Source organism: Myripristis murdjan, chromosome 24, assembly GCF_902150065.1.
Source record: "Myripristis murdjan chromosome 24, fMyrMur1.1, whole genome shotgun sequence".
Lineage (NCBI taxonomy): Eukaryota > Metazoa > Chordata > Actinopteri > Holocentriformes > Holocentridae > Myripristis > Myripristis murdjan.
Window position 1 is genome coordinate 14,464,700 of NC_044003.1, and position 27,039 is coordinate 14,491,738.

At 40.0% G+C, this 27,039-nt stretch overlaps 2 protein-coding genes across 2 annotated transcripts; one reads left to right on the forward strand and one right to left on the reverse strand.

Annotated features, from left to right (window-relative positions):
• Positions 1 to 7,071: 7,071 nt before the first annotated feature.
• On the forward strand, positions 7,072 to 15,823 carry pbk (PDZ binding kinase). The gene is made up of 7 exons (XM_030047609.1): positions 7,072 to 7,184; positions 7,585 to 7,764; positions 8,890 to 9,029; positions 9,981 to 10,150; positions 11,236 to 11,365; positions 13,097 to 13,270; positions 14,268 to 15,823. Exons 2-7 carry the CDS (start codon positions 7,592 to 7,594, stop codon positions 14,498 to 14,500), a joined length of 1,020 nt encoding a protein of 339 aa, XP_029903469.1. The 5' UTR covers positions 7,072 to 7,184; positions 7,585 to 7,591; the 3' UTR covers positions 14,501 to 15,823.
• A 189-nt stretch (positions 15,824 to 16,012) lies between these two features.
• Positions 16,013 to 26,831, reverse strand: esco2 (establishment of sister chromatid cohesion N-acetyltransferase 2). Its single transcript, XM_030047608.1, has 15 exons — positions 26,674 to 26,831; positions 25,980 to 26,057; positions 25,360 to 25,520; positions 24,189 to 24,501; positions 23,522 to 23,810; positions 22,561 to 22,682; positions 22,273 to 22,384; positions 21,582 to 21,669; positions 20,926 to 20,968; positions 20,253 to 20,400; positions 19,729 to 19,860; positions 19,210 to 19,299; positions 18,677 to 18,820; positions 17,553 to 17,737; positions 16,013 to 16,763 (listed from the first exon to the last, which is right to left on the reverse strand). The coding sequence occupies exons 2-15, from the start codon at positions 26,030 to 26,032 to the stop codon at positions 16,631 to 16,633; spliced, it is 2,013 nt and encodes a 670-aa protein (XP_029903468.1). The 5' UTR covers positions 26,033 to 26,057; positions 26,674 to 26,831; the 3' UTR covers positions 16,013 to 16,630.
• Between the last annotated feature and the right edge of the window lie 208 nt (positions 26,832 to 27,039).

Sequence of the window (27,039 nt, forward strand, 5' to 3'; positions counted from 1 at the left end):
CAGCAATATTCACTGCAGCCACAACCCACATGGCAATGGTCTGCTCCAGCTGCTCCACCATGTTTGTTCCAACCTGTCAAAAAAGCTAAAGAGAAGAAATGATTAAAGCTGGTGCTGACAAATAAAATAATGTTGGTGCCTTGGCTGCCTTGAGAAATCCATGCTTAAAGACAGAAGGTCAGTGAAAGACTTTTTTTGCCCCTGTCCACACTGGTCTTGAGGGACGAAAATGGCAAACTGTTCAAACATCAGTGGTTTGATTCTAGACAACAATTACTCCGCGGGTTGCTGATCATAATGCAGCCGCTAAGCCAACATTGTGCTTGAGTGAAATGACCCAATACAGAAAAAAACAATGCAAATATACGATCACCAAGGCTTAAAACTGTGACTCTTTAACTTAGCCGATGAGATTGTTTTGGCCTCCATTGAAAGTCTGCCTCCAGGTAATCTCCGTAAAACTAAAACTCCAATCTACCAGTAAATGGTGACTGCAAGAAGTGAGATTAGCATGTACCAAATTTAAAAGAAGCATGTTGGCCTTTGATCAAGATGACACACACCAGCTTGCAAATGCCAATCCCTCCACCTGATACTCTTCACAAAGCTTCATGCATTCTGAACAGTGTTCCCTCCTGGCTGAGTTGCAGCCTATCAGATGTCAGCATGATAAAATTTGCTGTGATGTGACTGCCTAGGTCACGGTGGGATCCCGTGACCTCACGTCGGAGCTTTGCAATGCCTCCTTTGAAAGTGAGAACACCGCATTGCAAGGCAAACTAAATCAAGTGCACTTAACCACTTCAGTATGTACTTTTTTTTTTTTTTTTTTTTTTTTACCTAGGACTGATTTTTAAAATTGTTTTGTTTGTTTTTAATGTATAATTGATTGTATGTCATTCAGATAACACAGACTTTTCCATGCAACTTTGGGCAAAAGGCTCTAAGCACCTCTATATATCTTTTTTACATTGTGCTGGTCATAACATTTATAAAGGCAATGCTTGGAGTTGCAAAGTAAATGTATAAATCAAACATGAATATGTCAAGAAACTACTTGATACAGTATTTCACATTTGCTTAAAAATACACAAAACTCTTTACTTGATACATTTTGTTGATTTGTACCACTTAAATGCTGTATATGCACTGTTGAAACAATAAAGTGTAGATTTGTTTAAACAGGTGGGCTTGGTTATTCCTGATAACACTGAAGCGAACAGAGAGCGCTGGATTGAAAACAGTTTGCTAACTCAGATGTCAACTGAGCAGGTGAGGAGAGAGACAAAGTTGACGTGGTGTGAGTGTGTGTGTGTGTGTGTGTGTGTGTGTTATTCACATGATCACTAGTGCTCACATGTACAAATGTGCACACCGCCGTGCATGTAGGTGCCTTGATTGACAGGTCTGAGCAGTAATTACATGTATGAATGTTTCCACATGTTGGGAAGCGGATATAGAAATGATTGGCTAAAAAATCACCTGATCTCCAACACACATGTCCAACAGTCAGAACAAAGACTGTAAGCCGGTGTGACCGCGTGTAACTCAGGTCAGCGTGGTTTCACTTATCCTGCTGGAAGGTAAGGCTTTGCTGTTCTTCACGAGGTACAGTAAAATGCATAGTTACTTAGGTTGAACTCCTATAACACACATGCAAATGGTTAAAATGGACGGATGGCTTTGTGTGCAATTCCAAAACCACAAAGAGACACACATTTGACCCCCATTTGGTAAGTTTCAGTCTGCTGATGTTCACTAATGAACTGTGGAGCTGTCTACACTGAGATAATAGCAGTGAGTGTGAAACCTATGACAAGAATAGTCTCTAATTGGCATCAGTCCTGTTTCATTAAATGCTAGTGAAATTAAATGGTTCCTCTTGTTGCTGGGATCACCTGAAATGTGTTCAAGGTCTCCTGAAACCCCTTCAAGGTCCCATAGAGTCTAGGAGACCTTAGGGTCTTTGTGTCCAGGGGTTTTTCATGGGGTTCAAGGCCTTGGACCTCTGAAACCCGCTTAATGACATCCAGAATTTGCTCCAAGATACCTGGAAGACCCACAAGGTCCACTAGAGGCCCTCTATGTCCTATGGAACAACCTCAAGGGCCCCTAGATCCCCTGTCAAGGTCCACCAGAACCCAGTCAAAGTCCCCCAGACCTCTCTCAAGGACACCTGGGTATCCCAAAACCCTGCTTTGACAAACACAGAAAAAGAAGGAGGGATGGAGAACAGGAAGCAGAGTGAGCAGAAGAAAAACGGTAAATTTGGCTGTTGATTTCAAATATCAACAGTCTTTCTCTAGAATTGCTGACTCCACCTTTAAGGTTAAGCAGTTTTCATTCCTTTTTCATCCTATTAGGACCATTTCCAGGGTCTGTTGATGCAAGCAAGCATGCAAGGAAGCAAGAAAGAAAGAACAAACAACCAAAGAAAGACAGAAAGAAAGAAGGAATCCACACATTTAAATTGTATAATAAAAACACAATTTTCCCAAAACTATGCTGATAAATATTTGGCCCCATTATTTTGTACACACTCCCATTTCTTTGTGGTCTAGTATTCATTTCTGCTCAACATCAACTCCATATGATGGAGACTCCCCTCCCTTTATCTGTTGTGCTGCTTGTTAAAATTGGGCTTTTATTGGCTTTCAACACAGATCTATACTCAAAGAGACGTTTTTGTTCTTGTGTTGTGCATGCAGGAGCAGGGAGTCCAAAGATCGATTGCAGGCCTGCCTGTTTGCACTAAAAGAAAATCTAAGTTGTTGGCTGCACTTGGGCTTGGTCCCATATGTAAAACAGCCAGACTTTCTCCAGTGTAACAAGTGCCAGAGAAAGAACCAAAGAGACATATATCAACGACTCCTGACAGGGACTTCCTGCATGGTCCTCCACTTCAAGTATCACTGTGTTGGTGGATCCTAAAAAAACTGAAATATCAAGATGTAAGGCTCCTCAATATAGTTTTTAGAGGGTTTAATTCAATAAAAGAAATGCATTTAAAGACTAATTTCAATAAACGCTGGTTTGAGGTATTGACAGATAATTACATTCAGCAATATTAACTGAGGCAGCGATAGTAATGAAACAAGAAAATACTATGAACTGTGTAGTTTCACCAAAAGATGCAAATGGGACTGTCACCTGCAGCTGATGGTAAGTTGGTCCCAGGTGCAGGGACTAACTTACCATCAGCAGGTTTTGTTTCAGTTGCATCTGCTTTAATAAAAACAACTGGACCTTGTGTCCCTTAACCACAAACGTCTTGGTGGCCTGCCAATTCATAATTTCACAACTTTCATTATGTATGTTCAATCAGAAAAAGAACAGACTTAAAGAAAAAAATGTTCTTTAGGCTGATCGTAAATTTAATTCTATGCAGCGCTGCAAAGGCTTTGTTGAACCTGCAGAGGAAGGAAGAGGAACCATGGGAGTTATGAGGACATGTGGTATCCATACAGCATGGGCATGTTACATAACATCATGCAAACATACATGAAGGCCTGCACACACACACACACACACGCACACAGATGAGAATTTTAGTACAGCCAAAAAAAACTTTCATTAGACGAACGCTCCAACCAGCGAACCAGAATATATCAAAGACCAAAACACCACATATTACCACCGTGACCTTTTGATAGTTTCACACTCATTGTCATAGAGCATAAAGCTGTCACAACTACTCCCACTAACAATAGCAGGCCCTGTTGATTTACACTTATTTTTGCCATTGAATTCATGTGTGAAATGTTGAAATTTGCTCGTCATTTGACTGCAGCAATAATCATGTCTGTGCCTCCCATCCCTCTTATTAGCTGTTTCTTTGTGGTCTGACCAGAGAGTAACCCACCCTCATTCTTACAGTACCCACCACAACATGTGGCAGCAGAGCCCACAAACATGAGCTCATTTCCCTCCAGGGGAACGAGGAATGGCAAGAGAAAGAGAACGAGGGAGGGAAAGCAATAGTCCCAGTCTTCCATGCATGTCCATTTGTCATGTAACCACATCCCCGCTCCTCTTCTTCATAATGAAACAGTTATGCCTCCATACAATGAGGAGCCCAGAGTGGGACCATCTGCTGCGCGTTGATGCAGATAACACAAAAGTGGGATCACGAAAGACGAGGTCAAGGTCAAATTTACCGATGCGAGCGAGGAAATTCTTCTGGACAACCCACTGACATAAAAATGTACCAGAACAGGAAAATGCAATAACTGAAATACCACAGATCTGTTCCCAAACTCATACGTTCTCCACCACATGCACTGAGGGCGGGTAGATACACCAGTGCTCTATTTGCACGACTACCGCTGCACTCTGACCAGCTGGTGTGTGTATCTACATTAATCTATACTGGTTTGACCTGTTTTATGTGGTGAGTGGTGAGAAACCTGAGGTCCACCGTAATTACCACAGTGGTTTTGCAAAATGTTTTAATGATTATTGGTCAACAAGTCTGACTGCTTGATAGTTGAATGTGTACAGAGTCTCATTGTTCAGCACTGAATGACTTTGAGGTTCTACGTGGTTCTACATGGTTCTATGGGTTTCTATTCCAGGTGACATGAGTGGTTTCTGCATTCTCCTGTTGACTGACCCGGCCTGCTTCAGTAGGGTCTGTACTCCTGCATTTGCACACAATGATGAAGGCTGGACGGCCAAAAATATTGTGTATTGTCAATAAAATGCAAAAAAAAAAAAAAAAAAAAAAAAAAAAAAAAAGCTGGAGCTGCAGCCAGGTTTCTTAAATCGTACTTAGCCATGTAATAATAAAGGCTTTTCAATATTTTTTCAACAGAGCACTGAGCCTCGGATGTTTTTCAAGTATGCCTGTCATGTTCTACACAGGATGTTTATTTAAAAAGGAGACCAACTTCAATATATTCTCCAAATGATGAAGTAAATCTACTGAATGATATATCTCTGAGTGCAACCCTCTCTTCTTAATTATAAGTATGGCAGATTAAAATTTTTGCCACTTTCTAGTACCAGTATTACCAAATTTTTTCAGATGACATTTTGGTGAACTGTTTTGATTGCACAATAGCCAAAAGGACACAGGGGCGAGGGTTTAACCGCGTGATGACACTCTGGAACAACATGTTCACACAAGCCATAAAACCAATCCTAGGGATGACAACCAAACGATGAAACTGTCAAACTTAACAACTAAATGAAACCACCAGCCTCGCCTACACTGCATTTTACAGTGTGTGACACTGGGTCCACCTCCAGATTACCAAATACAGCAATAAGAGTTTGCTCAGCAGTTACAGTTTTTTCAATCCAAGAGCTGAAGCTAAAGTTTAACAGATTTTTTTTTTCCACAGCAGTCATTTGACATAACATAGCAGATAAACACAGGTGTTACTACTGAAATTACTTAAGGTTCTGTATCATTAAGACCAGAGTGAGCCAGCATGCACAACACCAGGACCCTGGCTCTGTTAGACCTAAATCGAATGGGACCCTCGTTAATGTAATGAGAGAAACCTGTGCTTACCCTGCTAATCATGTCAAAATGGCCGCTTTGTGTTGGATGACCAGGCGTCCCTTTTTTCAGGTGACAGTCCTCTGATTTGATGCTCTGTCTCCGGCTGGAGCAGTCGCTGGAAATGTCAAATGTCCCCGATTTGCTCCCAAAAATCTGGTCATTTTAGTTTGGTTGATTTGGTGTGTAGTCCATTGTCGTAAAGTGATAGTTTGGGTTCTTCGCCATATAGTGGTATTTGCTACTCCATAAAAGAGTGATAGATCTTACAAGTTTGACCTCTTGTTGCAGGAATGATTGGTTCAACAGCAGTATGGAGTTGCAAATACCACCAAAAATACATTTTGTCATTTGACGATGAGGTGATTTGACGAGGTCATCCTGTTGTAGTCTTACCTGTCTCCATCAACTCTAATAACTGATGTGTATTCTTTTGTGAAGGTCAAATCATCAGAAATGTACATGTGAAAAAGTCAACAGCATCAGCTTAATCCAAACACAATATGACATAACTCACAGTCCTCAGGGCAGAAGAGTTTTGCTGGCTATTATGTCCTGCCAAAGAACACCAGCAAACTTATCTGTGCTCATGTAATTCATATTAAGACCTATGTACAGATACAGTCCAGTGTTCTTGACATCTACACCTCACTGTGGATAAGCCCTTGTGTGAATGTTATTGAACACAGCCATTATTTCTGGCATTTTCCAAAAACCCATTTATAATTTCCCCAGTGATTTTGGATTACACCAAAATACACAAAGCCTTTGACCAAAGAAGTAAATGTTTGTGCCAGGAAATAGCAGGTCTCATGGGAAAAGTCTTTATTTTCAGAAACACTACACAAACCCAGTTAGTTTGGCAGTGATATACTTATGGTTAAACCGCCATGCTTATTGCCTTCAATGGAATTACAAAAACTTCCTAAAACCCAAGTAGCCTACATAGTTTGCAATAGTATTAAATTATCATTTTGTGTTGACGCGCTCATACAGTGATAAAGGACATTACTACTACAGCCCAATATCATGTACAAGTCACACAAGCTGCAAAAACCTCAGAGTTACTGGCTTCACTGGAGTACACTGTTGAAACAGGTTGTTGCACTTATCCTCATCAGGAAAAAAAAAAACGCTCAAATAAATGAGCACACAAATTATGTATGAGCTATTATGGGTCAAAAGTATTATAAACACACACACACACACACACACACACAGAGAGAGAGAGAGAGAGAGAGAGAGAGAGAGAGAGAGAGAGAGAGAGAGAGAGAGAGAGAGAGAGAGAGAGAGAGAGAGAGAGAGAGAGAGAGAGAGAGAGAGACGCGACTGACCCCTGCAGGTAGAGAGCTGAATTGCGCCTTTAAAAAGCATTGAAACTCAAGGGTATGTTTTATTACTACAACATTTATACATGTACTTCTTAATTAAGTGTACCTTCTTCTTTTTACATACTTTGTGCTGTATACGATTTACAGCGTGCAACAACAAGGAGTCAATAGTCGACATCCTACCGGACCACCTGTACCATGTCATTCGCATTTGAAAACTCCGTCCAGTTTGTACCTCCGCGGCATCCGTACATTCTGCAGCTACGTAAACACCGGTTTGAAAGCTCGGCGCGGTTGGACTTGGTCGGTTTTGTTGTGATTTATACCCAGAAAGACCGAGGGGACAGGTAAATTGTTATATAACTGAGCTACTGTCTCAAAACACCTGTACACAAATAATTAACAGTCAACCATCGACATTTTAAGTGATGCGCTCGCGCCTCGACTGTTGTAGACGTTCCCAGGCAAGCGAGTTACAGCTAACCGTCAGTTAGCAGTTAATTTAGCGGACTGACTCTTTGTTAGCATAATTAGCCAGCCATACTTTTGGTTAATTACTCAGCTAATGTCAGTTACTCATGAAATTTGCGTCCTTGGTGCAATTACCAAACACTGGCAAGAGTTTTTAGCGTTATGTGATGACTGAAAGTAGTTTATCTTATTGTCAGCACTTGGCTATACCCAGCTTGGTGTCGCAGCCATTCGCCGTGGTTTATTCTGGTGGTTGTCTTCTCTTTAAACTTTCAGTGAAACAATGGATTCTCCTGCCACAAACAGCGACGAGGGCGTATTCAAGACCCCTAAACCGGTCCGGGTGAGGAGCTCCCAGTCCGGAAGCTCCGGTGGGACTCCCGTTAACATCCCGGCATCACCTTTCATGAAAAAGCTTGGCTGTGGAACTGGAGTGAACGTTTACCTCATGAACAGGTGTGCAGGCATTTTGATAAATATAAATAAATAAATAAACGTCTGATAGAGTCTCACTTCACCTGTCACGTCTCCCCTGTCTCCTGCATGGAGAGAACAGGACACCAAACGCTATAAATTTCAGGGTATCCGCGGGGTCTTGAAAAGTATTAAAAGGTGATAAATCAATTTTGGGAAAATTAAGACCCTTAAAAAGTATTAAAAAGTCTTATCACGACTTTACAAAGTCTTAAATTTTGAAAGCATTTTTTTTCTGAATTAGCTGTCCAAGAGTTTGAGTCCCAAAAACATCGTAAAAGTGGGTGAATTTATTCATTTTTATTAAAAAACAAAGATGAACAGGTACATAAAAAAGTAGGCTATTGTGGGTGCGTTTGTAAATTGTCTCTGAGAGCGCCAGAGCGAGCGGGCGGGCGGGCGGGTGGAAATTCAGAAGCACAAAGTACGCTCTGTTGCATCATAGTGGTCTGTAGTCTTTATCACAAACTAAAACTGTTCAGTTAAAAATATCACTGATGTAAATGGTTACAGCTTGAAGTGGTGGTGAGGTATTAAAAAATATTGAGAAGGTCTTGAAAAAGTCTTAAAAATGTATTAAAATTAACTTCAAGATCCCTGTATATACCCTGAATTTGACTTGTTTAATGTTCTTCTACAAACATGTACACTTGGAGGAAATCCACCCATTAATTTGGCATATAAATAATCCCCAAGCAACATCTCATTTCAGAACTTTTACAGTAGTTGAGTCTGGTACCTGTTGCCCCCCACAATAAATCTTAATGACTGAGGGAGGCAAACCGACTCCAAAAAGTGAAATTTTAAGAGAATCAAGTATTGCAGAGTGTGCTGGGTGCATGCAGAATTGAACAGAGTCCTAACTATCTATGAAAGATTTTAAGTCCTGCTCTGTGAAGTATGTGCATTTGTCAGTGTAACACACAAGGCTGCATTAGACTGCCAGATGTTTCAGTAGAGAGGGTGACAACATCAATGTGTCACAGCCATTACTTTGCTTTTGTGCAGCTGATGCTGAGCTTCTACACTTTCAATATGTAATACTCCTTGATAAAGACCCAGAAAACCCAACTTTGACAAAGAATGATTAAACAAAATGTCTTCCAGGGTGGGCAAACTGAACTCATCACCGTGGGCTGTCAAGAAGATCAACAGTAAATGTGCTGCCAAGCAGGTGAAGGTTTACCAGCAGCGACTCAACGCAGAGGCAAAGATCCTGAAGGGAATCAAGCACCCAAATATTGTTGGTGAGAGAATATGCCTTTTGTCATATAGCGTTTGAACATTTATACAATGCTCAGTGGCAGTGTAATAGTAAATTTATAACACCAGCTGCATCCCTACATGAGATGTTTACTCTGTAACATGGCGGGGTCGAAAACCACCACCAGCAGGGTAGAGCCTTACGATGGGCGATGCCTTCATCACTGGCTGACTGTCCTTGAATAAGACAGTGACTCCTCACTTGATTTAGGAAATGTGTTTACTTATCCTGTCTGTATTTCAGAGGAGTATTCCAGGAATCAAATTTTAAAAATCTCCATGACATTGTAATGTGCTAACTAATGTGATGTTGGTCTATTGATAGAAAGGTAGATGATGTGATGGTATTTATTCCTCAGAATCACCATTATATTTCAAAGTCATGGGGAGTTTTCAGTAATGCAGATTAACAGAAACTGATGATAAATCAATGGCCACCTGGCACTATTGAGTCTCGTTTATTCATTTTTGTCTCATTCACATTGTATGAAGAAATTCATTACTAGTTGCCTTTATTCCAGACTATCAGGGAGGGAAGCTGACTTTTTCTGTCTCCCTACGGTTGTTAGTGGATTCCAGAATTCACTGTTCATGCCTGTATTACCTTTTGGGGAAAAAATAATAATAATCCAAGCAATATGTACTTTGCTGGTTAGCTAAAGTGGTTGACAGTGAGGGTTTAGGTACAAAAGCAGTGTACATCTGAGTCTGGTATTGAATTCGTCGTGGATTAGTGGATAGTGTTATAGTGTAACACACTGAATGCTTTATTTCCCTGTCCCCACAATTCACATCAGTCTACAAATCTCCAACTGATTTCAGTTTTGATTTCATTATGCGTGACGAGTAATGTTCCTGATGCCATGTTAATACTCTTCCATTTGTGATTCTGTGTTGAATTTCTCCTTTATTCTACCCCTTCATGTCTTAACCAGGTTTTCGTGCCTTCACCACGGCCAAAGATGGCTCCAAGTGTCTGGCCATGGAGTACGGAGGAGAGCAGTCACTCAACGATCTGATAGAGATGAGGAGAGAGGAAGGCCTCAAGGCTTTCCCTCCTGCCACCATAGAGAAAGTGGCGCTGCATGTGGCTCGAGGCCTGCAGGTAAGCTCTTTTTCTTTCTTTCTTTTTTTTTTTTTAAACCTAGTATTAATGTATCACATGTGCACATTGTATCCAGATATGATTTTTACTGGATCACACGTATAACTGGGATTAAAGGTGCCTCTGGTTTACCTGTTTAAGTTTGATTTGTCTCCCCTTTCCAAAACACACTGCTGTGCACAATCACCGCCTCTTGGTAGACCCTTTAAAATGAAAAGTGAGCAGCTCCTCGCCTCACTTGTTAACCAGTTGTTAACCACCACAATGTATTTTTGACTTTTATGTTACTGTCTGAGCTGCCTGCTGCCAGTTTTATGTGTTTGCAGATTTGCGTGCAGAAGTTTACTTTTGTTTGCTTGCTCTCTGTTTTTGGACTGAGCACTTAATGCCATAGCACACACAGCCACTTTTCAAATTTCAGTTGTTCTACCATGAGCGTGACCCATTCATTGGCCTGCTACATCATTATTTATTCCATAAATTTATTTCCATCTCTTTCACATGTCTTTTAACAATAACAAAATGACAGTCAATCTAAATAAATCTACATTAAAATAATTGATTGGAAACCTCGCCACAATGATCTGTGTGTTCTCATATTTGACTGGTTTTATTGTTGAAAATTTTTTAAATTAAGTTTTCAGCCCCCCCGGATTTGTCTTCCTCTGTGATAAAGCAGATGCCTTTGCCTCTATAAACAGCTTTTCAACACATATGCATGTGTTGAAAAGCTGTAGATCATGTAGATCCCATGTACATCAAGTGCAAATATGATCAATTCTCCCATGTTGTCCACTGTTTTATTCTTTCACAAGTTATCAAACATAATGAGTATAGAACGAGAAAGGAAGTTATTTTAGATTCATAATATAATTGTAATAAAATACACTTGCGCAACAACAGAGAAACACCTATTCAGAATATTTAGTGGTTTTCTCCATTCCAGATGACTTTTGTCTTTTCTTTCAGTGTAGACCATCATTTAAGTTGAGTTAGAAATAGCTATTGCATTACAAGGCAAAATGAACTCAAAAGGATGTTGTTTAGAACTGGTTGCCACACGTTTTGTTTGTTGCTTTGCCCAGTACCTTCACAATGAGAAGAAGCTGCTCCACGGCGACATGAAGTCATGTAACGTGGTCATAAAGGGCGACTTCGAGACAGTGAAGATCTGTGATGTGGGAGTGTCTCTCCAGCTGGATGAGAATATGAGAGGTAGGTGGGGCTGTCAGTCATGGTGTGCATCATGACCCTCCATGCCAATAGTTCAACATATCAAGTCAAATATAGTACATCTAGTGTATAAATAGTAATTCAGAATTGGGAGAAAAGGAGTTAAAAAGTTCAGAGTTTGTTCACAAGTGTGGAAAGTCTGGAAACACATTGAAAATTTTATGGATTACACATCCCTAAAAGTATGGTATTTGTACAAATAGTTCTGGAAAGAAGTACATGTAAGGGAGTTATTGTTTAGACTACTTCATAGACTACTAGAATGTTTAAAGGTGAGCAACGTAGAGCTGCTGAGGGTTGATTTAAGTGTGTACGTTTAGACTCAGCTGATGGAAAACCTGGAGTAATTTGATGATTGACTCTGCATGGTTCTTGACTCCTTGAATAATTCCCTGCTTATTCCACTTTTTTGTCTGTTGAGTGTAAGGCATCTTCACATAAATCAACCTTTGGCAGCTTTGCATCATTCAACATTAACTATGAAAAGCAACACAACTAAAGAGAGTTGCAGCTAAACTTATAAACTATATTCAGAACTGGATTGTTGTGTTTCCCTAAACATAAAAACAAAAAAGCTGCATTTTAACTCAAATTTCCACTTAACTGAATGTAGTAGGTCTGACTAAATGGTGTTGGTGGAGGAACCATGAATGCTTGAATAACATTTTAAATAACATTTTCTGGACCTGCTGCATGGGAAACTAAATCTGAGTTAGAGGCTTATTTATTTATTTATTTGGTTATTTGTTTATTTGACAGGGACAGTGCACATTAATAAACATCACTGTAAATGCGCCAGAGTTAGCCAAGAAGCTGTTTTTCATCTGTAGTCCCTGGGCAGATGTTACAGAGCCACAGTGATTTAGGTGACGATGTATGCTTACATTTTCCTGTTTGCACTCAAACATCTTGTGTCTTACACAGTCAGCCTCGGATGCATTTGTTGTAAATCGCTGTACGGAGTCATCAGAGAATAGTCTGAATTCTCTGGATTACATCTTTGTTTATGATGACCAAACTGATTAAATTGCCCAAAGATGGAGAAATAACTTTTGTGAACTCAGCATTCGAGTTATGTATACTTATAAAGACTGATACCAAAACTAATGTTTGAACTGGTGGTGAATATAAACTGGCAGCTCAGGTTAAGCTCTTTCCATAGACACTGTGTCAAACAAACTGATCAGAAAGCAAGTTTATTAAAGGCAGACAACACTGACTGCTGATTTTTTGAGTTTTAATTTGCAAACTGACATGTATTGGTCTAGCACGAATAAAGTGTGTGTGTGTGTGTGTGTGTGTGTGTGTGTGTGTATACATACAAGTGGAATTAATTATAGATGCAGACACACAGGATTGGCAGGGACGCAAAGGGTGGATATGGCTGCTAGCAGTGGAGTTACTTTGTGTCTCTGCCCAAACACAAACACATAAATTCTACAGCTTTGCTTTTTGTTATGCATACATGTCAGCTGGTGGGGGCCTCTCTTTTTTTTTTTTTAAAGCTTGATTGAAATTAAACGTAAACAAATTAATATTGATTTGTTTCAGTTTTTAAAAAAAAAAAAAAAAAAAAAAAAAAAAGGGGCCCATGAAGAATTTAAATGTTGGCAGCAGCATTGTTGAAAGACAACTGAAACACTGCCTATGTAACTGTCCAGCCTAACTTGAGATTGATTAATTATTTATGTGTTTTTTCTTTTGCGTCCTCAGTGTCAGACCCTAAGGCAGAGTACATTGGCACAGAGCCATGGAAGCCAAAGGAGACTCTAGAGGAGGGAGGGGAGATCACTGACAAAGCAGACATCTTCGCCTATGGCCTGACTCTGTGGGAGATGATGTCGCTGGCCATGCCTCATCTGGAGATGCTTGAGGATGAGGATGAAGGTCAGAAGCTCTGTGCTCACAGGAATGTTTTGAGGGAACTAATTGAACTTTGCGCTCCTTGGTTTCAGTGGCTTGTAAATTTCAGTGATTTAGGGATTGGGGTCATTCTCCTGTTTGACTCTGTGAGTCACTGGATAAGAGTGTTAACTCGCTGCATAAATGACAAGCTATATTTGGACAGGATTAGTTTTCAGTGTTAATGCAGGATAAAGTTAAGGTTCAGAGCTAAAAGGTCTCTGTAATCTTTCACTATAATGTCTACTACATTTACGCATTCATCGCACCAAAATGTAGCATCAGATATAATGTCTACAATTGATGATGATGTGCTCCAGAAAGCCAGCTTGGCTGCAAGCACCTCAAAAGGTTACAGCTGGACAAGAGGTGAGACTCTGGATCTGATCTTGATGTCTGAATTGTTGTCACAGAGGAATGCTCAAGTCCAAAAAAAACTAGTGCAGAAACAGAGCTTACAACAAATCCAGGGATGTCAGTTCAGACAGAACAAGTTTTATCCGAGGTTATTTTTACTGGGCATTTTACAGGACATAAAAAGGATGGGATTTATTCTTGCGCTGACATGCACATTCTGTAGGAAAAATGACTGACAGGGCAGATTGGACGTGACAGAAATTACAGACATGCTGTGGTAATCATTACATTACCCCACCTAGCTCTGAAACAAATCCCCTCTGAACAGGATTGAAAATATAATGAAGGCATGCAAATGATCAATGTGGCTTTTTGCTCAACTGTGCTGACTAAAGATTTTGAACTTTTGGACACTTCATTTTGACGTTTTCTAAGAAGTCTGTGAGCAACAGCAACATATGCATAACTTGTTCAATATGTCCTTGAAAAATTCTGTAAAATGATTTTCTTAAGGGTAGGAACCCTGTTACACTTTTGTTGTTTTCCATCATTTATCAATTCTGTTTGTTTCATTTAATTTTTGTGAGTTTGCACACTTCATATGAATCTCACCCCTGTGGATCAGATGAGTCTGAGGAGGAGAGTTTCGATGAAGATGCCTACTACGAGAGGCTGGGGACCAGGCCTGCGCTGGATGCCGAGGCTTTGGGTGACACCTACCGCAAGATGGTGGAGCTCTTCTGCCTCTGCACAGAGGAGGACCCCAGGAAGCGACCCTCAGCTGCCCAGATCGTCCAGGCTCTGGAGTCCAACACCGCCCTGGAGGAAACTCCCAGCGAGGTCATTGTTATTGACTGAGTCGCACACAGAGATATCATCTCTGCACAAGCTAGTTTCAGGATTTCTTTTTTCTTCCACCAGTGATTGATCTGGAGTGACATGAAAGCCCCGAGTCATTCTTATCAAATAAAAGTGACACTTCATTGATCCTCAGAGAAACTCTTTCTAACCACAAGAAGAGCACTTGGCATGTTTGACAACATGAATGAAAAAGTTGCTCTTACAGCTACAAGTAAAGAATGATTTGAGTGAGTTTCAAATTCAGTTTCAGTTATGTGGCACATTCCATACAACTGAATACAATGCAGTGCACTTCACAGCACATATTGAAAAGCATTTAAAGAAGAAAAAAAAAGGTTATCATCACTTTCCAGGCACTGAATTATTCGAAATTTACATGTCAAAAATTATTCTTTTAGATTAGCAGCCAGGAAACCTTTTTTTTTCTTGCATGTCTAGTATATTTTTTCCTTTACCAACTTAGACAGGCGATAGAAATGTTCTGAGAAAAGCCTGATCTTGAATTTGTGCTGCCCAGACATGGAAACACCACCTCAATCACTGGTAAAAATCTCATTTGACTTTGCGGTGAGCAGACGTTCACTGTAATTACTGTAATCTTCATCACTTTTTTTCCTGTCCCTTTCAGCAGCACATTACTCTCCTGTGTGTGTGTGTGTGTGTGTGTGTGTGTGTGTGTGTGTGTGTGTGTGTGTGTGTGTGTGTGTGTGTGTGTGTGTGTGTGTGTGTGTGTGTGTGCGCGCGCGCGCGCGCATGCGTGTTTGTGCGTACATAGGATTCCTACAGATTCTCTTCCTTTCCTCCATCTGGTTGTCAGTATGCTTACTTTCACTGTTATCCTTGTTGATGTTTTCTGTATGGCCATAAGTATGTATCTATCAATAACATAAATTACTTTAGCCTTGTTGCACGGTTATAACTGAAAATAAGCTCTTAGGTGCATATTTATATATTAAAAATGCACCAGTAGAGCCAGTGCCTCCCTCTTCGTTAATGTATACTATACATTACTGCTATACTTTAGTAAGTTATTAATACATTATCTTGGAATTGTAGGGTGAACAGGAAACTTGGTTTGCTGCAAACTAAAGTTTTTGAATTGAACAAAATAAGATGTTTTTTACATTTTTGAAAGTTCATTTATCTTCTTTGTCTCTGAATGATGTCTATTCTCTCCTGTGTGAATGTCTCTTCTTTTCTCTCAGTGCGATGTGAGTCTCCGCTTTCTGTATGAGTTATTTGATATGGGTCTGTATTGTATGACAAAACATGCACTGTACATGATTTTACAGAAATGCAATTAAAATATGTCAATGCAAATATTAGTAACACCAAATACATGTAATTATTATGTTGCAGTGCTTGGTACAGTTTTGATCAGTATTCATTTCATGATTACAGCTAATTTATTTAAAGGAACAATTTACTGCAAATGTACTGTTCTCCAAAAGTAACAAGCCCAAGATCTTTTAAGCAACAGTTTTCAGAAAGTATATAAAAAAGACTAGGTTCATAAAACAAAAGAACAGGTTTATTCAACATATTTACAAGACAGAGTGTATTTAAGCTTTAACTGCATCCATTTCTGAAAAAGTCAGGGTATTGGAAAATATTTTCCTTCCAACAAGTGTCCAGTAAACCTGGAGCTGGAAGTGAGAAAAATGTAGACAAACATCAACATTATGGTCTAGTAGGCATCCGGTTTCCTTTGTATTTCAATCAAGGTGAGATGCAACGTACAAAATTATCAAAAATGGCAATTCCCAGGATGCATTAGGGCACTCAGTCTGAAAGTGTATTGAGTGCTGTGAAATATTCAGCTACTGTAGCCCTGGACTTATCAAGCAGGATATGAAGACAACTGAAGCTTTAGTCATACAAATAATACTTAAAATTAGTCAACTCTGAGTGTGTGTAACATGTACATAATACAGAACCAGCCTGGTTTCACCCAGTATTTATAAAGCTAAACCTACTTTATCCTGAACAAACCTAGCACGTCACAACAGAGGCAAATGGTTATCAACACAAACACTGGCCCTCCATGAACAACCTGAACATTTACAGCTTTTCATATCGAAAAATGTGTTGTCAAACTCAGTCCAAATCTTAAGCCCCCCGTTTCCTTCATGCAATGAAATTGTAGACGAGGAAGGCTGGTGTGTTGCAGTACTTGGTGGCGAACAGTTTGCCGTCAGGTGTTGGGTCAGAGAATGCGATTTCCTCCTTGGTCAGGTGACTGCCGTACATGAAGGTGCTCCTAGAAAAAGGTGAAAATTCAGTGAGTGGGAGGAGTAGAGAGGGATACCATGCCCTTCTGTGTTAGATATAGTCTAAAAAAAAGTGTGTATTTAACATGGATAATCTACATATTAATAAAAACACAGCTATGTAATTGAGGATAATTTCAGTTACTTTCAACCTGAAATCTATTTTATTGTTTTTAGTATGATTTAGTATGACAGTATGATCACTGATTAGGTTAAGCATGTCATCCTTCACTTCTCTGTAGCTTCCATAGTTCCAGGTCACAGCGACCATACCTGTTTAATACACATGTATACAAGACCAAGACAAGCTGACAAACTTGAATTAAAAATGAACTGCAGGGAATCCTCCTAAATCCTTAAAGTTGCACATGTTGCAAAATTAGAGGTGATTTTAACAAGCAGCAGCTCATTGGCAAGCAGACTGCTGATGTGGCATTTTTTCGAGTTGGCAGCAGTTTTCAGTTTTTATCTACAAATCACCAAGTCATCACATCAACATGCCACATGTTATAGAAACGTTCATGCAACCAAACACACAAAAAACGAAGATATAACGGCTGTAGTATGTTTATGTCCGATTTGAGATTCATAAATACATATTATTTTGGATATAGGTTTTCCACCACTTAAAAATAAATAGAATATGTTCAAACAAAAGCAAAGTAAAAAGTAAATATTTTGTGTAAGTGTGTATATGTATATGATGACAGATTATTAAACTTAGTATTTAACATAGCATAGTGAAGTATACAGTGTACATATCCAGTGTGGTGTTGTACCTGACGGTGTCCAGCATGCGGGTGGCGATGCCCTGTCTTCTGGCCAGGCTGAAGACCCAGATGCGGCTGATCCCACACAGGGCTTTCTCTGGGACGGTGGAGCAGCACCAGGCCCGCTGCGGCTCCAAGAAGTTCTCCCTGTTCAGCTGCTTCTGCCCATCTGGCTGCTCCAGGACTCGATATGCCTGGAAGGAGCACAAAATATTCATCATTTGCGGGTCAGAGCGGTGTTGATGCACACCTGCAGTCCCAGTGGATATGTGGTCAAACTGTCACAATAACTAACAGAGCAGGCTTTTTTTTTTTTTTTTATTAAACAAAGCAAATCCAAAAGTCTCTACACTAAACTGTATTCTTGTTGTATTAACTAATTAAATTTCCCTGAATGGCAAAGGGTTTATATTCCACACAGAAACCCAACAAGAGTTAAAAGCCTTGGGCATGATATTACTGCAGCCTGTAGTTTATGCTACTCACTGGAGACTGACAGGACAACATATTGTATGTTGTGTACATTATGTATAAATCCTGAAGTTATTCAGTGCTATCATTTTGGACACTGTACATATATTCTGTAATTCATATTTTCATTCTTTTCCTTCATATATTACAGCTTAATACACTAGTGTAACTGGTGGTTACATTTCTAATTTGCTCTGTTCTAACCCTGTTGTATTTGCTGCAGCAGACTCAGTTTCCCCAAATGAAATCATTCATCTTACAAATCATAAATCAGGGCTGAACAATATGGTGGAGGAAAAAAAAAAAAATCATATTGCAGTTAATTTTACAGATATTCAACTGTGATATGTTTCATGATTTCAGTAGGTATGATCATTTTTGCATTATAATTTTCATTTTCACTAAAAAAGATGTTAAAATGATGGTGTGTTTTTTGCTGGGGTCTGCATAAAACAACATTCTCCTACATCTGGAAAATGCAATTTGTAGTCCAGGGCATCTCTGTAGCACTAAACTACTTTATTAAGTATATAGTAATAGTATAGATATTGCATTTGCCAAATTGTGATTTCAATAGTATTTCGATTAATTGTTCAGCTGCCAACCCTGATTATCCTCCTCTGTTTGGGTCTTTTTTCCCTGCCCCACCCAATCTGCCCCACCTGTCGTATGTGTTCGGCGATCAGGCAGCCCACCACCATGCGCTCTGTGTTGATGAACAGGAAGGTCTTGGCCTGTTTGGGGCAGCTCAGGGTCACCTGCTGGAAACCCAACTCGTTGTCTGCTACGCAGCGCACGTCCTCAGCCTGCAAACAAACAGGTTACTGCATGTTGCTGAGGGCCACTGGGCACTCGATAGGGAAACTCATTTTTAGTAGCTCTGTTGGAACAGAAAACCTATTTCCAGAGTTATATCAGCTTAGAATGCCTTGGGTCTTGGGACAACACAGAAAATACCCCATGATCCCATGTTGCCTTCTTAACAAACATCTCCATTTTAGAATAGTCCCACAGTCGTCAATGGCTGTGACTCACCTGACTCTTTCTATAGGCTTTGATGATGGTGTTTGCTGATGTTCAGTTGCTTTTGCATTGCAAGTTTGACTTTGTTGCAAGAAGTATACTGCTGCATTATTTCAGAACACACACACACACAGAGCATAAGCAAAAGTGCATCTAGAGTCCAGACCCACACCTTTTTGAGTGCATATTTGGGATCATCTGGCAGAACCAAGATGATTTTTCCATCCCAGAATTCGGCCACCACCCTCTCCTTCTTCCAGCCCTGCAGACACAACAGAGAGGAAGCTGCAGTTACAAACACAGCACAAACTATTGACAACCCTTGCAGAGTGTCTCTAGAAAACAATTTACTAATAAAAAAAAACAAAAAAGAAAGATACTATTCAAAAATAGCAATTTCATTTTTAAAAATGCTGTCATTCTGTGATGTCATTCCCTCTTATAGAGGGAATGACATCACATGAAAATGCAGAAATGCTGCTGTTAGTGAATTTCACAGGTAGAGTCACTATTGTTTTGAAGAGGACTGAAAAGTAAACTACACACCATTTTAATTCAATCTTTTTGTACCAAACTAATTTATCCATTAACCTATTCTAAGTAAGACTGGTGAATAAATAAGATTGTGGTGTGAACAGGCCAAACCTTAGTGTCACTACTGACAAACAGACTAAAATGAGGGACGCATTACCACAAATCTGATGCTGTCGAGGAAGCGCTGATGAAACTGGGTGTGTTGGAAGTTGTCTTCTGGGTTGTCAGCGCTGTACACCATCCCACAGGAGCTGCAGGTAGTCGCTCCAAACTGTTTCTGACCTGCATCCTGATGAAAACACAAAAGAGATTGTGGAGACTGAAAAACATATTTGTGCCACGTTGTCCTTGTTGACTATGTTTCACACAAAGAGGAACCTGCGATGACCTTACTGATTACCAAAACGGATTGGCACTTAATACATAAATAAGTGAGAGTAACATGACACAAATGATCGTAGGGAAACACTGAATACCTATAAATTCTGCCATGCACATGGTCAAATTTCAGTTAATCTACTACTGGCCAATACTGGTTTGACCAGTATTGGCCAGTATTGGCCAATATCATCAAAGCCAATGATTCAAATGCAAAATCATCAGTGTAGTGATATGTGTTGGGTAATAGTATGTAACAAATTTCCTTCAGCCCAGCTACATACAAAGACAATATTAACATACGATGATGAGCTGATCGTCATCCGGTTTCTCTTTCTTTCTGCGAACGCTGCGCTCCTTGGCTGCAGAGGAGTTGGGCTGCAGTGTTGCCACCAAGCCAGAGGGGGTGCTGCAGGACACAGGAGGCCGGAGAGCGGTCTTCTTCTGTAACCTGCAGGAAAACACACAGCAACACATTAATTAATTAAGTGACTGATTAAAAAAAAAAAGGCTACATGTAGCATTTTTGGCATCTGTTGCCAAATTAGCAAATAAGCTGTGTAATTACTGTAAACAAATGAGATAACAGGTAATCTCTCTCACACCAGTGGTTTTGTCAGTGTTAGTGTTTCAAAATGAATACTACTGTTTTTTGTTATAAACCCTGTTAGAGTTAGGGTTAGGGCTAACCCTAACCCTAAGATTTGCTGGAAAGGAAAAATATGCAAAGTGATTTTGCCATCGACTGTTGCCAAAAATTTGGAAACCTTTAGGTCTGCTCACACTAGAATAACGGTGGGATCTTTGCATTTTGGAAAGAAAATCAGATTTTTCTCCACATCTGACTAAATGGCACACAATGCCAAAAGCAGTGTTGGGTCTGCTACAGGCCATATCTTCAGTGATGGCCTGTTTTGTTTACAGTAATTATACTAAGGTCTCAAAATGAATATGATCAATGAACATGTGCTCTTACCTCTTGGAAGCAGAGCCAAAGATGGGATACACAGCTGCAGATTCTGAGGGAAAAAGGATAAAAAGCATTTATGGTTCTGATGATAATGCCAAGCACACAAATTTAGGGCACATTCAATACAAGCGTGTTTGAAACAATTTGGCTGATTAAAGTTCTTCAGTGACTCAGTGAAAAGTAATGCCGTTCAAATTTGGGTGGTACCAAGTAACCCTGAAAATGCTTGTGTTCCTCTTCCAAGAGAACAGCAGTGCAGATTATTACAAGTAAGAACATAATATAAACCAAGCATGGGTAAAAACTTGAAAATGTGACCACAAAAAGCTAAGTTCATGAGATGACAGACAACAAAATCTCTGTCCCATCAACAACACGCTGTGTACATGTGACTTTTGTGTACAAGCCCCAGTTCGCTTGTAATTGGGCAGTTTGAATCTAAATAAACCAAATACAAATATACAACAAAATAAACTTCCACATCCTTGGCAAAGAGAAACCAGGGGTGTGCATGTAAATGAAAATGAAAATGATAACCTTCAACATTAGATCTTCAATATCACTACATCAAGTTTTTATTTACCAGGGCTGTTATGAATTGTGTGTGTGTGTGTGTGTGTGTGTGTGTGTGTGTGTGTGTGTGTGTGTGTGTGTGTGTGCACCTTTGGGTGGGCTGGAAGCGGCACCGGAGGGGCTTATATCACTCAGGTCTAAGACGGGCTCACAGCCATCTTCTGTCAAAGAGTCATTCTGGAGACGAGAAAAGAGACCAACTACAACATCAGAAACACCAAAAACTATGATAATAGAATAATCAATAGTAGTTATTATTTTATTATTATTATTATTATTAAGCCATAAACCAGGGCTCTGACATTGATAAAATCAAAAATCACTATCTTTATTAGAATACACCCATGTCAAAATGCAAGGATGACTACTGTTGCTTTCTTAAGTTATTTACACACAGGACATTTTTGATCAACAGCCATTACTACGGACTATGGATACTATAGATAGAAGAGCTCTTTAAGATCCACAAGTTCTACTTCACACACAGAAATGAGCCTGAATCTGCACTTACTTACACACCAAACCACACACCTGATGCTGCTTTAAGCACCTAAGATCACTACAAGGTGTCTGCCTGTTTCATGCTTGTAATAAATTAAGGAAACTATGCTAAATAACAAAACACAAAACAGGGGAAAAAAAACACATGTGGGCCGGCAATTGAAATAAATTCTTTTTTAGACATTTAGAAAAAGACCTAAAGTCGAGATGCTCTGTACAAAAACAAACAAATAAACAAAAAAAAAAAAAAAAAACATGTGAGTGCATATAAACACACACCTGGGTGTTGACGGTTAAGGTTGTAGATGCAGGGCTCAGTGTTGGAGACCTCGTCAGCACGATCTTCAACTCTTTGGTCAACCCGTATTTTTCTGCCAACACCTTCGGAGACCTGGGGAGAGAGGGGGAAAATTATTGTTTATGTGGATCAATGAATGTCCCCAAAACTCATAAAACTGATAATAATAATACTAAATTATATCCCAAATAGGTAGAGCCTAATTTGATGTAAAAGGCTTCAATGTACAAATAGCCTGGTAAGCGAATCCAGTGCCGCCTGTAAAGCACCTGAATGGTTGTGGAGTTTCTGGTTGGTCAAATTCAGGGTCCATCCAGTCTGATGGGTCAAACCTGGCTCTCTGCTCAGTCCTGGGTTTCTCCTCTCCTCCCTGGTTCTGCTGGGTTGCACGCTGCCAGCGACAGCCAACACAATACAATCAACTTCACTTTCACATTTACATGTGCCTCAGACGCGTGTTCAAACATCACGTTCTGCTGCTCTTTTTTTCCCCAGGAGTGCCACTCTATGTCAGTCAACCTCTAACTGAATAAATACACGAACCTAATGTGAAATATAGAATTTCTGATTAAACATAGTCCATTAGAGTTAGTCTACATTTGCCTGAAACTGTCCAAAAGAAAATTAGAGCCACATGAAAATAAGAAAACTGAGAAATTTTAGATTTAAGTCACAATTCTGAGAATGAAGTCTGTAAACTAATTTTCCCCTCAGAACCGTGAGATTAACCTCCAAATTCACTTTTCTATTGTCATGTGACCCTAAACCTCTTCCCTAAACTGAGTCCTACCTCTGGGGTTAGTGTTGTCAGTCACAAATGTAAATCACTGATATCATACAGCCAGTTACTAACATGCAAAGCTGGTCAAATGGATCCTTTGCTCCCTTTTAAATCACACCACAGTCTGACAGCTGTTGTGAATTGGTTGGCTGTGTGTTAATCAGTTTTTCAGCTCTGTCATAAGACAATATAACTCTCTGGTTGCCTCAGACACTTGACTTGAGAGTTTTCAGCTCTTCAAAAATGACTGACAGCACGCCAAAAGTACAATGCAGAGGATGTGGCTGGAACTGCCTAACAGAGTTTTATTACCAACTACAGCGCAGCAGCACAGAAACAACAAGATCTTTCAGTGCTCAGTATATCAATCATGCTAAAAACACTGGTGATACCAGTGGATTAACAATACAAGCAATATGATAAGATAAAAATATATTAATCCTAAATACCTGAGTTTCTTCCTGCTGTTGGCTCTTCACAGGAGGCGGTTGGGATTTCTCCCTCTTTGCCTCCTGCAGGGCGTCTTTGCTTTTCCCCTGGGCCGGAGCCAGCCTGGTCTTTGGTGTGGATTTCTTATACATTGAAGTCGGCTTCTTCCCTGTGCCAAAGAAAGCAGCTCCCACAAAGATCTTAGGTTTGGGCTTGAGGCTGCTGAAAGTGATAGTGATTCCCTTTTTGGGCTCCGCTGGCTTGGCACTGGTGGTGGCGTTAGAAGTTGACGCTGGTTTAGCATCACCGCTGTTGTAAATGGAAAATGATTCATTCACACACTGATTACAAAACCAGAATACTAACACAAATATGAAATCAAAACAAAAATGAAAAAATAAGCACCAACTTTTGACCAAAAAAAAAAAAAAAAAAACTTTCAACTTGTGTGAGATACACAAAATGAAAAATGTGAAAAATCTAAAAATGAATACCCACAACGTGCAAAACAATTAAAATGTGTGCAAATTTCAGAAAGCCAAATTTTAATGTTAAGAAAGTTTCATGCTTAATGTTTTAATTTAAGACCAATGAAAACATAAATACATAAAAGTGACAAAACAGCCCTTTTTGATCAAACAGGTAATGAAATTTTAGATTATTTTAGGAGTTGTGAAGAAAACAAACCTATTACTAGGTCGGGTCAGTGTGATCGTTCTAGGAGATGCAGTGTGGGCTTTTAAGTCCTTCTTCAACCCATGATCAAACGCTGTGGCTGTCTTTCTTGGCTTTCTGCCTCCCACAACCTTCGTCGTCTTCTTTGCCTGTTTGCCCTGGGAAGGAGGGAGAGAAGGAAGAGGAGCAGGAGGCGGCCTGCTCTCCTTCAACATCTTCCTCTCCAGTGGAGTGAGGTAGAGGGCCTTCCGTTTGCTGTAGAAGGAGCCTGGGACAGTCACAGGTTTCACTGGAGAGGATTTACGGGGCGATTTAGCTGGTGAGCCTAAAGAGGGGAAGAAAGAGGAAAAAATGCACTTCTTAAATCACAGTCACTCTAAGAAAGAAATCTAGGTGATAACATCTAGGAGATAAGAAAACACTGTCAACACTGTTACAGTTTACCACCAACAATGAGTTTTCTTTCAATAAAAGCAGGGTAGAAACACTAAACAAAGTAGTAGATAAATAATGGTTACATCATATAGCCATGGTGCCAAAAACTCATTTTCATTTTAGGCTTTCTGCTATCCTGTACAGCCTGGAGAGACTTTTGTTTTCATCTTCTGAGCCTGGGTGTAGTTTATTTAATACATATGGAACTTGCTGAAGACCTATAGTGATGCAATATAAACAGCAGTTTAATCATACATACATAAGGGCTAGACCCAATATGCTCTTTTTTTAAAACTCTGGTATTGTCCACCCAATGTCACCCATCTCTAGTAAGTTAAGTTCCTCCCTATCCACCAATAATACATTTGCGTCATTATTAATTGAGACAACGGTTGGTATACGTTGCAGTGAAACCTGACTCACTCTGCCTTCAAGAAAAGCTAAACTACTAAAAAAAACTTTAATGGTTCTATGGCTTCCACTGGAGTTATGGTGTCCTATGATGGCCTAAATGCTCTTTCACAAGCCGTCCCCCCTGACAAAAATAAGACTCCAGGACAAATACAGAATACTTAATTGTGTATTTGGACCCCATTAACTTCCATGAAGAGGTCGTCTGGATGTTTTAAGAGTTGAAGACACTGAATATTAACATGTGAGCTATGGCTTCAGCAAAAAAAAAAAAAAAAAAAAAAACAGCTGAAACTCAGTTATTATACAAACCGACCATGTTTCCAGTTCACCCTACCTGCCAGTCTGCTGGTGGATTTCTTTGGCGAGGGACAGGTCTCCTTCTCCAGTCTCGTGGCCAGCTTCCTCCTGGCTGGAGAACGCCATGCCTGGCGGGGCTTCCTTGGTGATCTCTTCACAGGAGACGTCTCGCCCAACACTCCCCTCTTGGCTGGGTGACTTGATATAAAAAAAAAAATAATAAAAAAAAAATCAAGCAGATAGAGAGTTTTGAAATACATGTGCCACAGAGCCAAAACAGTGCACCTGTCATCTCAGTTTTCTCAAAAATGACACCTTTAAAACTAGCCAAATCTTAAAAAAAAAAAAAAGTCCTGTAAGGACATGCAGCTGCAAAAAGTAGCAAAACAGAATACAGAAGTGAAAAAAACTTTGTATACAGAAACAGATCAGATAAAGATAACATAAAAGACAACCTTTATGTTAAGCAAATATATTAATTAAAAAACACGGTACATATGGAGGGTGTGCAGATTAACAGCAGTAGACCTCTGGAGAGAAAATTAATCGAAAACATACAAAATGAACACAATTAACATTTAGCTACATAATATGAGTATTTATGGCTTCCAAAAAAAAAAGAAAAAAAGAAAAGAAAAGAAAAAGATATAGACTCACCTGTCTGGGTCCAGAGAGGAGAGCTTTCTCTTCCTTGTGGTGTTGGGCATCATTTTTCTGTAAACTGCACCTGTTAAGCTACATACAACACAGCATTAGGGTTAGGAGCCTTTCTATCTAACCTTACAGGGTAAATCAGCTCTTTATTTCAGGGTTTAATCGAGGCTGCACTCACGCCAAGCGGATTCTCGTCAGCTAACAAGACTAAAACCGAGGGCTGCCGATGATGATTTGGCTTCAAACTATAACCTACTTTGTTGTGTTTGTGTAGTGAAAAACGAGTTATCTCAGTACCAGCGTTCACAGAGCTAACTCGCTGTAGCTGCACCGCGTTAGATAAGAAAGCGGCAGCCGCAAGTCGCCGGGCTGAGAGGATAATTGGCGGGACGGTGTTGAGGAGCCGACCGCCTCCAAAAACATGAACTCCTTCATCCGGAGTCCCGACGCAGAGCTGCGGTGCTGCCCGTCGACAGCAGCACTTACCGTCATGTAACTTTAGCTAAAGCAGGTTTATTCCTCGGTGCGTACATAAATCCTCATGCTTTGGTTATGAAACGTCTTCAGTGACTCCGGTCGCCTCAAACCGACTCAACACGGAGCCGCACGCAACGTAAGCAACAAAACATGCGGAGTCACGTTAACCTGCTCGATAAAACGCAAAGTCATGACTGTGTGTGGGGTTTATTTATCTCACCTGACACAGTCCTGCGGTCAGAAAGCCTGTCTGAGGAGCAGCTGTGAGGAGCCGGCGAGGTTTTTGATGGCGGGACGCTTGATCCGCTCGCGCTTCTTCTCTGTGATGTTTTGAACTGCGCGCGCCACTCACCAAAAAAAGTTGCGCAAGCGGCTTCTGTGACCCGGCAGGAAGCGGAAACCACCCGGACAAGTGTAGTACTTTTATTTTTACTGAGCATAATTATGAACATGCAAACACTCACAGAGGATACACACAAGCAACGCATCACACTCCAAGTTAATAAAATAAAAAATAAGTTAAATAAATAAAAAATTAGGTATGGGGGTTTATACACTAAACTATTCAAAATACAAGCCACAGGAG